The 13,378-nt window shown below is 42.5% G+C and overlaps 1 protein-coding gene across 1 annotated transcript in view; it reads left to right on the top strand.

The window, feature by feature from the left end:
* gabrb3 (gamma-aminobutyric acid type A receptor subunit beta3) overlaps nt 1-13,378 on the top strand; it is a 325,048-nt gene that overhangs the window by 245,519 nt on the left and 66,151 nt on the right. The window contains exon 6 of the mRNA XM_043692280.2: nt 1,620-1,757. Within this exon, the coding sequence (XP_043548215.1) occupies nt 1,620-1,757 (138 nt within the window). The remainder of the gene's footprint in view (nt 1-1,619; nt 1,758-13,378) is intronic.

Raw genomic sequence — 13,378 nt, 5'->3', positions numbered from 1 at the left:
TAGTTGCTGAGATTGAAATCAGATGCTAAACCTGTGCTGGTACAGCATTCTGCCACTTCAGGCCAATGAAGTAGGTGCTGCTGGGTCACCATCCAGCTGAGAAGGGTGCAGAGAGCAACTTGAGGATCAATGAAATGCTTAGATTGGAATGATTGACACATTAAATTTGAGATCAAAATTGTTTGCTAGTTAATAACATCTTAAAAGAATCCGACAAAACAATTACATCTAAGGACTTGGGAAAGATGCAGTCTTATTTGTAATTTTCACAAACCAGAAAAATAGCTGTCAGATTACGAGAAAGTTTTGTTATGGTTGGTTTGTTCTAGCTTGGATGGGTAAGGGAAAGCCTAAAATAGTAACACTAACAGAATCACTGAACTGCTGACATGCAGAAGGAGGCAATTTGGCCCATCGTGTCTGTTCTGGTATCTACACAATTTTTATTGCAATGGCCTCTCAACAATAAGAGAAGGAAATTTCTTTAAAGTCGAGCAAACATGTGCAGTCCCAATAGTGTATGTATTGCCTTGTTCCCTCAGGTGAGAGTAGCTCATGTTGACTAAATCCTCAAGGAATGTAACAAGACAAGAGAGGAAGGTTTTCACTGGGATTAAAATGAAGTAAAGGATGGATTAACCTGGACTGTTCTGAGGGATCACATATTACCAGTTTCAGAGGGCATTGCAATGGATGCCAGAGACCATCAGATAACACAGGGATTGGCTGGACGGAATAAAGTAATGAAAAATATGCTAGATAAATAACATGTTTGTTGCTATCTGTTATTTATAGCCCCTAGTTTGGATTTTTCAACAAGTGAATACAATTTTAACTCTGTACAGGATTTTGAATGAGCTCAAATTCAGCCCATTATCTCCACACTTACCTGATCCAAACTCATTCATATTTCTTAAGGATTATATCAGATTACCATTATATCTTTCCTGTTCTAACGAGAAAATCACCAACCTGGTCCATCTTTCCTGATAGCTGTCATCTTTCAGCATGAGTACCCACGTTTTTGTACATTCTTTAGTGCTTCCCATATCCTTTTAGAGAACTGTTCAGACTTCTGCTAAACTATTAAGGCATCGGATAATTGCAGGTCCTGTTCCATTGCCACCAAAGTTTCAGATCCTTAGCAATCGTTTATTTTATAGTGCTGTTGTCCAATAGGCACTCCATTAAAATCCATTCCATACGGTTAAGCTGAAAGCTGTTTCGCATTTATTTAAGGATGGCATGCTTGTCACTTTGGACAATGTGAATCTAACTAATTTGAGGCAGAGGTCCATGTTACACAACTTATCTTTGATAATCCTTATTTGAGGGTGTTTCAAAGTGGCTGTTGACTTATTGGAAGGTTTCACCTTTCTGCGGTGATAAAGTGGAGAAGAGGGTGTTTTGGTAGGTGCCACAACTAATCTGCAAATATGTGACACTTTGCCAGATTATGCAAACAAGCAAAGCCATCCAATCACCAGCATGCACATCTTCCAGCTGGACACCCCACCCTCACCAAAAAACACACAAGGCGTAATTAAGAGATGAGTCTGTGTAGAGGCTGTGGAAAATGTGACTGAAATGACTAATGCTGGCTTTGCCTTGGCTTCCAGATGGTTACACAACAGATGACATTCAGTTTTACTGGAGAGGTGGGGATGACGCTGTGACTGGAGTACATAAGATTGAACTGCCGCAGTTTTCAATTGTGGAGTACAGGCTGGTGTCCCGCAATGTTGTGTTTGCTACAGGTAAGCCTGGCTTTACTACAGTAATATATACTGACCTTCAGAATTCTTGTGCTTTTCCTGGAAAATTAATATGAGGAATAAGAAGGTAACAATTATCATCTTTAACATTAGGTCAAGATAAGGCATGTAATTGGTGTGGGTTTCTCTGACCAGTTTTCCTCTCTCTATCCTATCTGGATGTTCCTTGACACACGAGCTATATGACAAGAAAATTAATACGCTCAATATAGATTACCACTTCATCAAAGTTTACAGATAGTTCAGTTCCTTATTTATTGTTCTGAATTAATCTGCATATTCAAAAACATAGAAATTAGAATCAGGCAAAGGCCATTTGGCCCCTGAAGCCTGCTTTGTCATTCAAAGAGATCATAGCTGATCCTTTACCTTATCATCATATTCACTCACTTTCCCTATATCCCATAACTTCTTGAATATTTAGATATCTACCAAAGTCTGCATTGAAGGTACACAATGCCTGATCCTCCATTACTCCCTATGAAAAAAGTTAGCAAACATTCGCCATCCTTCCCATTTCAGTCTTGAACTTTCTACCTCTTATTCTGCAATGGCTTCCTCAAGTTGTTGATCCCCTCCCCCACCCACAGGAAACATAATTTTTCCTGCATCTAAGTGGTAAAACCTATAGGAATTTTGCAGTGTTTTAATACTATTGCCTCTCCTCGTAAACATGAGCGAATATAGGGCCATTCTCCTCAGTCTCTTTTCATAGGACAATTCGGCCATCTGAGGAACTGAGGAATAATATTCCTTTTTATCATGTAGGTGTCACTGTCTATGCCAGCCATTCATTGCCCATCTTGTGATGGCCTTGCAAAAGTGATGTTGGGCCTTCCTTCAAATGACTCACGATAGTGACAAAGCACATTCGCACATGTCAGTGGTAATTTTAGAGAGCAGTCATTCAGGATATTTATTTTCAATCAATGTATGAATCTAATTTATGATGCTTTCCCAATTCCAAAAACAAATAGTTTTACAATATTGTCACTGTAAGAGCTGTGTTTTACATTTCTGGCCAATATAGAGTTCTGAACTTCATAGAAACATAGAAAATGGAAACTGGAGCAGGACAACCAACACTTCAAGTCCTGCTCTGCCTTTGAGTTTAGGTTTAAATTTTATTGTCACTCGTGTACAAGGTACAAAAGTACAGTGAAAAGTGTACATTGTTGCCACACACAGTGCCATCTTTGGTACAACGTACCTGACTACAAAATCTTACAGAAATAGATAAATAAAGAAATAAGTTCAAAACCTCAGCATTTCAGTTTTCTTTGCATAAAAATGGAAAGATAAAGGAATTGAGGTAGGGTCCTGCAGATGCTTTAAGCAGGGCTTCCCTAAGAGGGGTCGCTGGCACCCACCCATCCCCCAGGCTGGACTAAGACCCATCCAGGCACGTTAGGCTTTGCTCCCACTTGCAATGGACCTGACCGCTGCAACGTGGCTGACTGCCACTGCTGCTGCCAGCCTTCACTGCCACTTGCCGCTGCCACCATCTGGGCTCACACTGGGCCCCAGCCACTGCCAAGCTCTGTTGCCACTGCTGCCACCGCAGCTCCTACTCTTCTCCCTCCTACCATCTGGCAGAAGATACCGGAGCATGCAGTCTCTCACGGCCAGACTGTGCAACAGTTTCTTTCCCCAAGCCATCAGGCTCCTTAACACATTACGATCAGACTCTTTCCCATCTGAAATTCATTGCACGACTATGAATTGCTACTAGAAAAATGTACATTATTCATCATTCTTCTATTACACTGTAACTTGTGTGGTTTGCACTTCTTATGCACTTTAGGCCATGTAGGAGTGTGTGGTTTGTGCTGTCCATGTAGCACCTAGATCCTGGAGGAACGCTGTCTTGTTTTTACTGTATCAGTTGTATATGGTAGAAATGACAAATAAAAGCTACTCTCTCTCTCTACTATACTCCATGCCTCGGGCCTACTCTTCTGTTGTTCTGGTCTACTTGGCTTTGAAGACAACACTCCCAGCTGGTTCACTCCCAATTCGCTTTCTGTGACCGTCAGCTTTGAGAATGGCTGATCACTGAGCTCAATGCCCTCTCTCCATATCCCTTGATCCCTTTAGCCATAAGAGCAAAATCTACCTCATTCCTGAAAACACAGAACGTTTTGGCCTCACCAACTTCGTGTGGCAGTGAATTCCACAGGCTCACACTCTCTGGATGAGAACATCTCTCCTCCTCTCAGTGCTAAAATTATGAACTCCTGGTTCTGGGCTTACCAATGGTCAAAAGCTCAATGACTGAATGTGATTATTTAATAGCCATGTGATCTAATTGTGATCTCAATCATGTGATTTTAACTAGTATCAGGTTTCAGTAAGACTCATGGTCTGTGGTGGCAATGTCTGATCAGCTTGCTTTTATTCTGCCACTCATTAAAATGACACTGGCCTCTGATATTTTTAATAAGTACATTAAAAGGGTTTTTTATTCTTGACTTAATCTGAAGGAAATGTCACAGTGGTTTCCCCACTCAAGTGGGAAATAAAACAGCATGTCATTGTCGGAACCCCATTCTACACATGGAAAGAAAGATCCTGTCAGTTTCAGGTGGGTACATTTGGTACCTGTCCGAAACATTGACAGCAGTTCGATTCTGGAAGGACATTGATAAATAAATTGTCTGGTCAAATTTAAATGCCTACTTGGCCAGACAGCTGCTTAGAAAACAAGTAGAACTCCTTTCTGCCAGGTTTGCACCGACTGGCACCCTGTCCAATTCTCTGAATGAGTCTTGGATTTAGTTTAAAAAAGAAAGTTCACTCTTGTTTGTGGTTAATTGCTTTTGGTTCTTAGTAGTATTATATTGTTTCTTCCAGTTTTGGATGATTGTACCTGTACCCTTCTGTATAAAGTAGTTCCCCCACTCAAAATCTGCATTTATGATTGAGCTGGGGCACGTGCTGTTAAGTTGACCTGCAAATTATACCAAATTGCACCAAAGACAGAGTGGCCCCTTTATCTAATAATGGTCTAGTGCAACAGGTTGCACTGATTCCAGATTAAAATACAGCCAGGTGCAGAAGGGTGTTATTTACTACAAGCCAACATTCACCACTGGGTTGACACCACAAGGGACAGTAACTGTTGGCTATGTCTTCAAGTCTTCTTTTCATGCATCTTTCAATCATTTTACAATGCTGTACAGGTCATTCTGCTATAACACACATTTCGTTAACACAAATTTGCTATAACACGATTGACGAATTGGGGACACTGTTTCTAAAGTGCGAAGTTTTAAAGTGTGTATTGGTTATACCACAATTCCAGCCCCATTGGTTTAAATGGTGTTGCTATTACACGATTTTCTGATAGCACGGGATTGCGCAAGAACGGAGCTATTGCGTTACAGCAGAACTGACTATATTGTAGAGACGCACTTTAGTATTACATAGACACTTTTATTCCTTCTCTGTCTTATGTTTATCCAGTTTCCCCCTTAAAAACATGTATTTTATTTGTCTCGATGACTCCATCTAAAGTGAGTTGTGCATTCATGTCACTTTCTAAGCCAAGAAGTTCCACCTGAATTCTCTATTTATGATAATCTTACATTTAAATCCCAGGTTTTGGGTCTTCCCATTCAGACAAAATACATTCTCTATGTCTACCCAGTCACAAACTTTTTTTTAGTTTAAAAACTCATTATTAAGTCACTCCTCAGTTATCTTTTATCTAGGGATAAGAGCCCTATTCCACCTTCCTTCATGATTCCAACTGATAGTAAGACTGGACAAGGCAGATCCATGAATGGAACTTGGCTTGACAGACCATCAGTTTTTCTCTTTTTATATTTTGTGGAGACAATCACTGAACATATTCACAAAATGTTGCCACCAAAAGAGCACCAAAAGAGCATTAACAAAAACAATAGAATCTACGTGATATTGAACATCAGAAAGTTTTTGCCCCCCAACATTGACCTTAGACACACAAACTTGAACTTAACTATGTGCTAAATCTTCTCTCATTCACCTGGCACAGCTGTAATTGCTTTCCTTTCAGAAAATATCTTTGCATTTACTCGAAACTCCTTTGTTAATGTCTCTCTTTGAGATCCTTAAAAACTTGGTAACCCAGCTCACTTATTATTTAACAGATTCAAATAGCTGGTTGATAGTACAGAACTATAGTATTGCTGAGAAAAGCTTCTTCATCTTACATTCACTAGGACAATCTGTAAGAATACCAATTTAAGCAGACTGTTTGCAAGTAGACTCTGGTTGGTGAATATGTTTCAATGGAGAATGTACCAGCTAATCATGACTGGTAATTAACTGGTAGGTTTTGTTAAAATTTTAAACCAGGCAGGTTGATTGTGATTGGTCAAGACATTGCCCTGAGAAATGAGCCAGCAAATGGTTGTCACCTATTTTGTTGAGTTGAAACAGGTGTAGTGCCCACTGCCCTGTGGCAGATCACTTTAACACCCTTTCCCACTCTGCCAACGACATGCAAGTCCTGGGCCTCCTCCACCACCAAATCTTAGCCACCTGACGACTGGAGGAAGAACATCTCATCTTTTGCCTTGTGACTCTCCAACCACATGGAATCAATGCCAATTTCACCAGTTTCCCCATCTCCACTCCCCCCACCTTATCCCAGATCCAACCCTCCAACTCGGCACCGCACTCTTGAACTGTCCTACCTGTCCATCTTCCTTCTCACCTATCCGCTCCACCCTACACTCTGACCTATCACTATCACCCCCCACCTTTATCTACCTATCGCATTCCAACAACCTCCCCCCCCCCCATTTATATATCAGTCCCCTTGTTCCCCCCCTGCACACATACACACACATACACACATTCCTGATGAAGGGCTTATGCTCGAAACGTCGACTCTCCTGCTCCTCAGATACTGCCTGACCAGCTGTGCTTTTCCAGCGCCACACGTTTTGGCAGTGCATGTTCAGTTTAGTTCTATTTTAGTTTAGGATAATGTTCAGCATAGACTGGTTAGACCAAAGTGTCTGTTTTCTTGCTCTATGACTCTCAGACGGTTTGATTATATATCATTGGACCTTACCTATTTAACATTGAATGAGTTGGATCCTTCATATTGTATCTGGATTTGGGAACCTGGAAAAAGGTTAGATTAATCTGCAATTTCATTAAGTGATCCTTGACACTTAAGAAGTTTCTTCATGAATGACTTGCTATAGACATGCAGTTAGTCTATCACAAAGCTACCCTTCCCACAATGCTGCTAGTGATAGAGGCAGTCAGGCAGAGCGAAGAGTTGAAAAGTGTGGTGCTGGAAAAGCGCAGCGGGCCAGGCAGCATCCGAGGAGCAGGAGAATCGATGTTTCGGGTATAAGCCCTTTCCAGCACCACACTTTTTGACTCTGATCTCCAGCATCTGCAGTTCTCACTTTCTCCAGAGCAAAGAGTTGGAAAGGTGTAGTTACAGTTGGCTTAGCTCTAAACCTGGGCCTGCTAGAAGGAACAGCACATTGACTTCTGGTCCACTGAAAGTTTTCCCTGCTGAACTTATTTCGGTTTTGTTAAATTTAGACTTGTATTCAATTAGTGATTAAGTAACAGCAGCAGTGAGGCTGGTCCAGCCCTCAGCATTCTTTTGAAAATTTCAATTGTTCAAACACATTTCATGATCAACTCCAATATGTCTTAAATTTTTCTTTGTCCTTTCTGCAGCTCCTTCTTATGTTTTTGTTGCAACACAACTTATGAATACAATGATTTACCAGCTAAGAGCTAAGATTTTAGGTGTGATGCTGTGGTTAGCACTGCTGCCTCGTAATGCCAGGCACTTGGGTTCAATTCCATCCTCACTGTCTATGTGGAGTTTGCACATTCCCCCCATGTGGATTTGTTCCAGGTGCTCCAGTACAAATGATGTGCAGCTTAGGTGGATTGACCATACTAAATTGTCCATTGTGTGCAGGAATGTGTAGGCCGGGTGGGTTAACCATGGGAAAAGCAGGGTTGCAGGGAAAGGATTGGCGATTGGGTCTGGGTGAGATGCTCCTCAGAGGGATAATGTAGAATCGATGGGCTGAATGGCCCACTTCTACACTGTGGGGATTCTATAATATTTGCGTGATCTGCATTCAAACACTTGTGATGTGACGTATGCATCAACAGAAATATATTACTATGGAAGTCAGGTATTTGGCAGAATTATCCAGAGCTCGTGTGCAGATGTGGATATCAACAATGGGGATGTATTAATGTCATTTAAGAAATTGGGAAAATTAAAGGGCTGCTTAACAATAGATTGACAAAAACTCCAAAAGTCACTGGAACAGCACAAGAGAGTTTACGTAAATTTATGGGGCAGGCCATTAAGAACAATGAGCAAAAACAAGGTGAAGGGAACCAATTGTGTGAAGTGGACCAATCGACATCCTGGGTGGAATATAACCATGGTGATGAAGTACCTCAATTGCCAATTAGAGAATTGTAAGGATCCTGCAACACGTTGTTAGGGGAATGGAAATACATCCCCATGAGGCAATGACCATCTCCAATAAGAGTTAATCTAATCACCACCCCTTGACATTCAATGATGTTACCATCACTGAATCCCTACTGACCACCTCCTGGTGGTTACCATTGACCAGAAACTCAACTGGCTTCACCGCATAAATATTGTGGCTCCAAGAGCAGATCAGAGGCTAAGAATACTGCGGTGCGTAACTCACCTCCTCATTCCCCAAAGCTTGCCCACCATCTACAAGGCACGGACCAGAGTGTCATGGAATACCCCCCCACACCCTTGCCAAGATGCGTGCAACTCCAAGAACACTTGAGAAGCTTGACACGATCCACGACAAAGTAGCCCTTTGATTGAAGTCACATCTGCAGCACTAATGCTCAGAAGCAGCAGTGTGTTCCATCTCCAAGATATGTTGGAGAAATTCATCAAAAATTCTCAGACAACACTTAATTCAGATAAATGCGAGGTGCTGCTTTTTGGGAAAGCAAATCTTAGCAGGATTTATACACTTAATGGTAAGGTCCTAGGGAGTGCTGCTGAACAAAGGGACCTTGGAGTGCAGGTTCATAGCTCCTTGAAAGTGGAGTCGCAGGTAGATAGGATAATGAAGAAGGCGTTTGGTATGCTTTCCTTTATTGGTCAGAGTATTGAGTACAGGAGTGCGGAGGTCATGTTGCGGCTGTACAGGACATTGGTTAGGCCACTGTTGGAATATTGCATGCAATTCTGGCCTCCTTCATATCGGAAAGATGTTGTGTAACTTAAGACCATAAGACCATAAGACATAGGAGCGGAAGTAAGGTCATTCGGCCCATTGAGTCCACTCTGCCATTCAATCATGGCTGATGGGCATTTCAACTCCACTTACCCGCATTCTCCCCGTAGCCCTTAATTCCTTGCGACATCAAGAATTATCCATTTCTGCCTTGAAGACATTTAGCATCCCGGCCTCCACTGCACTCTGTGGCAATGAATTCCACAGGCCCACCATTCTCAGGCTGAAGAAATGTCTCCGCATCTCTGTTCTGAATTGACCCCCTCTAATTCTAAGGCTGTGTCCACGGGTCCTAGTCTCCTCGCCTAACGGAAACAATTTCCTAGCATCCACCCTCTCCAAGCCAAGTATTATCTTGTAAGTTTCTATTAGATCTCCCCTTAATCTTCTGAACTCCAATGAATACAATCCCAGGATCCTCAGCCGTTCCTCGTATGTTAGACCTACCATTCCAGGGATCATCCGTGTGAATCTCCGCTGGACACGCTCCAGTGCCAGTATGTCCTTCCTGAGGTGTGGGGACCAAAACTGGACACAGTACTCCAAATGGGGCCTAACCAGAGCTTTATAAAGTCTCAGTAGCACAACAGTGCTTTTATATTCCAACCCTCTTGAGATAATTGACAACATTGCATTCGCTTTCTTAATCACGGACTCAACCTGCATGTTTACCTTTAGAGAATCCTCAACTTGCACTCCCAGATCCCTCTGTACTTTGGCTTTACGAATTTTCTCACCGTTTAGAAAGTAATCCATGCTTGTATTCTTTTTTCCAAAGTGCAAGACCTCGCATTTGCTCACATTGAATTCCATCAGCCATTTCCTGGACCACTCCTCCAAACTGTCTAGATCCTTATGCAGCCTCCCCACTTCCTCAGTACTACCTGCCTGTCCACCTAACTTTGTATCATCGGCAAACTTCGCTAGAATGCCCCCAGTCCCTTCATCCAGATCATTAATATATAATGTGAACAGCTGTGGCCCCAACACTGAACCCTGCGGGACACCGCTTGTCACCAGCTGCCATTCCGAAAAAAAAACCTTTTATCCCAACTCTCTGCCTCCTGTCAGACAGCCAATCCTCAATCCATACCAGTAGCTCACCTCGAACACCATGGGCCCTCACCTTGCTCAGCAGCCTCCCGTGTGGCACCTTATCAAAGGCCTTTTGGAAGTCTAGGTAGACCACATCCACTGGGTTTTCCTGGTCTAACCTACTTATCACCTCTTCAAAGAACTCCAACAGGTTTGTCAGGCACGACCTCCCCTTACTAAATCCATGTTGACTTGTTCTAATCCGACCTTGCTCTTCCAAGAATTTAGAAACCTCATCCTTAATGATGGATTCTAGAATTTTACCAACAACCGAGGTTAGGCTAATTGGCCTATAATTTTGCATCTTTTGCCTTGATCCTTTCTTGAACAAGGGGGTTACAACAGCGATCTTCCAATCATCCGGGTTTTTCCCTGACTCCAGTGACTTTTGAAAGATCTCAACCAACGCCTCTGCTATTTCCTCAGCCATCTCCCTCAGAACTCTAGGATGTAACCCATCAGGGCCAGGAGATTTATCAATTTTAAGATCTTTTAGCTTTTCTAGCACTTTCTCTTTTGTAATGGCAACCATACTCAACTCAGCCCCCTGACTCCCTTTAATTGTTGGGATATTACTCATGTCTTCCACTGTGAAGACTGATGCAAAGTACTTATTAAGTTCTCCTGCTATTTCCTTATCTCTCATCACTAGGCTTCCAGCATCAGTTTGAAGTGGCCCAATGTCTACTTTTGCCTGTCGTTTGATTCTTATGTATTGAAAGAAACTTTTACTATCATTTCTAATATTACTGGCTAGGCTACCTTCATATTTGATCCTCTCCTTTCTTATTTCTCTCTTTGTTATCCTCTGTTTTTGTAGCCTTCCCAAATCTTCTGATTTCCCAGTGCTATTGGCCACTTTATAGGATCTCTCTTTTTCTTTGATAGATTTCCTGACTTCCTTTGTCAGCCATGGCTGTCTAATCCCTCCCCGGATAATCTTTCTCTTCTTGGGGATGAACCTCTGTACAGTGTCCTCAATTTTACCCACAAACTCCTGCCATTTTTGCTCTACTGTCTTCCCTGCCAGGCTCGGCTTCCAGTCTATTTTCATCAGTTCCTCTCTCATGCCCTCATAATTACCTTTATTTAACTGTAACACCATTACATCCGATTTTGCCTTCTCTCTTTCAAACTGCAGACTGAACTCTACCATATTATGATCGCTGCTTCCTAAGTGTTCCCTTACTTTAAGATTTTTTATAAAGGCTGGTTCATTACAGAGCACTAGGTCTAGAATAGCCTGCTCCCTTGTGGGCTCCAGGATGTTGCCAGGGTTGGAGGATCTGAGGCTACAGGGAGAGGCTGAATAGGCTAGGACTGTTTTCCTTGGAGCGTCGGAGGCTGAGGGGTGACCTTATAGAGGTTTACAAAATCATGAGGGGCATGGATAGGATAAATAGACAAAGTCTTTTCCCTGGGGTTGGGGAGTCCAGAACTAGAGGGCATAGGTTTAGGGTGAGAGGGGAAAGATATAAAAGAGACCTAAGGGGCAACTTTTTCACGCAGAGGGTAGTATGTGTATGGAATGAGCTGCCAGAGGATGTGGTGGAGGCTGGTACAATTGCAACATTTAAGAGGCATTTGGATGGGTATATGAATAGGAAGGGTTTGGAGGAACATAGGCCGGGTACTAGTAGGTGGGACTAGATTGGGTTGGGATATCTGGTCGGCATGGATGGGTTGGGTCTGTTTCCATGCTGTACATCTCTATGACTCTATGACTCTATAACCACTTCCATCTAGAAGGGCAAGGGCAGCAGATAAATAGAAAGTCACCCACCTGCAAATTCTGCTCCTACCCACTCGCCATCCTGACTTGGAAATATGTTGCCATTCCTTCACTGTTGATGAGTGAAAATCTTGGAATTCCCTCCCTCACAGCATTGTGGGTCTATCTGCAGCAGTGGTTTGAGAAGACAGGCCACCACCATCGTTGTCAAGGGCAACTAGGAACAGGTAGTGAATGCTGGCCTGGTCACCAAGTCCATATCCCACAAGTGAATAAAAGAAACATCCCAAAGAGCATTTTAAATAAGCTTTGATACCAAACCATGTGAGGAGACTTTAGGAGAGGTGACCAAATGCTTCCAAAAACAGGGAGATTATATTTATTTTGGAGGCAGAACGGAGGGTGGTCATTGCATTGCTCTTTGGATTGAAAGAGTTGACCCTTGACAAGTGGATGAGGAAATTGGGCCTGTAATCACTGGAGTTTAGGGAACTGAGAGGTAATTTTATTGAAACATTCAAGATGAGGAAAGTGCTCGACAGGATGGGACACTAAGAGGCTGTTTTCCCTGGCTGGAAAATCTACAGCACTGCAGCACAGTTTCAGGTTCAGGACTGAGAGGAAAGATCTTTCTTCATTCAAAGAGTTTGAATCTTTGAAATTCTTAAACTTTGAAGGATTTTAGTGTGCCGTCATTAAATAAACATGAGTTTGACAAACTTGTGGTCTCTCAGGGAATCAAGGGATAAGGGTTGTGGGCAGGGTGGAACTTAAAGATCAACCATTTCATAATGGAGAAGCAGGCTCATGGGGCCTACTTGTGCTCATACTTCTTGTACTCGTATGTTCTCAAACAGGGTTTCAAGGAATAGGGAGAGTGGAGAGATTCAGGGAAGGAATTCTAGAGTTTAGGGCCTTGACGGTTAAATATATGCCATTAATGGTGTACCAAAGAAAGTTGAAGATGTGTAAGAGTTCAGAAAAGAAAGGTGTGTGGTTTAGAGATGGTTGCAATGATACAGAGGCCACTCAATGATTTGTAAACAAGAATGAGAACTTTAAAATTGAGGCACTACCAGACTGGAAGGTAATTTTAGGTCAGTAGATACAGGACTGAAGGACTTTGTGTGAGCAAAAATACAGAAAGCAGTGTTTTGGATGAGCTCACAGGGCTGAGGGATGATTGTTGAGGAGCTAGCCTGGTTGGGGGGATTGGGGGGAGCTCAGTGGAATACTCGAGATGATGCTTCATCAGTGGTTGCAAGAACATCCTCCCACTGCAATACTGCAGCCTACCTGTAAAAGGAAGTCATGTTATCAGTCACACGTATCGCAGTTGCATTTGCTGGCTCTATGCTGCATGATGGCTACAGTTATCTTAAGAGCAGATTGTGCAACTCTGCTTGAGGTTGTCTGTTGATGTTGATACTGTAAAGGCAATTTCTCTTGACAAGTGCCAAGTTGGCATTTCTGGGCCTGTTGATATGTTTGAAGGGGTGCTG

Source organism: Chiloscyllium plagiosum, unplaced genomic scaffold (genome assembly GCF_037043375.1).
Source record: "Chiloscyllium plagiosum isolate Xiang-an unplaced genomic scaffold, Cpla_swu_hap1 HiC_scaffold_6, whole genome shotgun sequence".
Classification (NCBI taxonomy): domain Eukaryota; kingdom Metazoa; phylum Chordata; class Chondrichthyes; order Orectolobiformes; family Hemiscylliidae; genus Chiloscyllium; species Chiloscyllium plagiosum.
The sequence above is the reverse complement of the archived record's forward strand: the minus strand, read 5'-3'. Positions and strand labels throughout refer to the sequence as shown.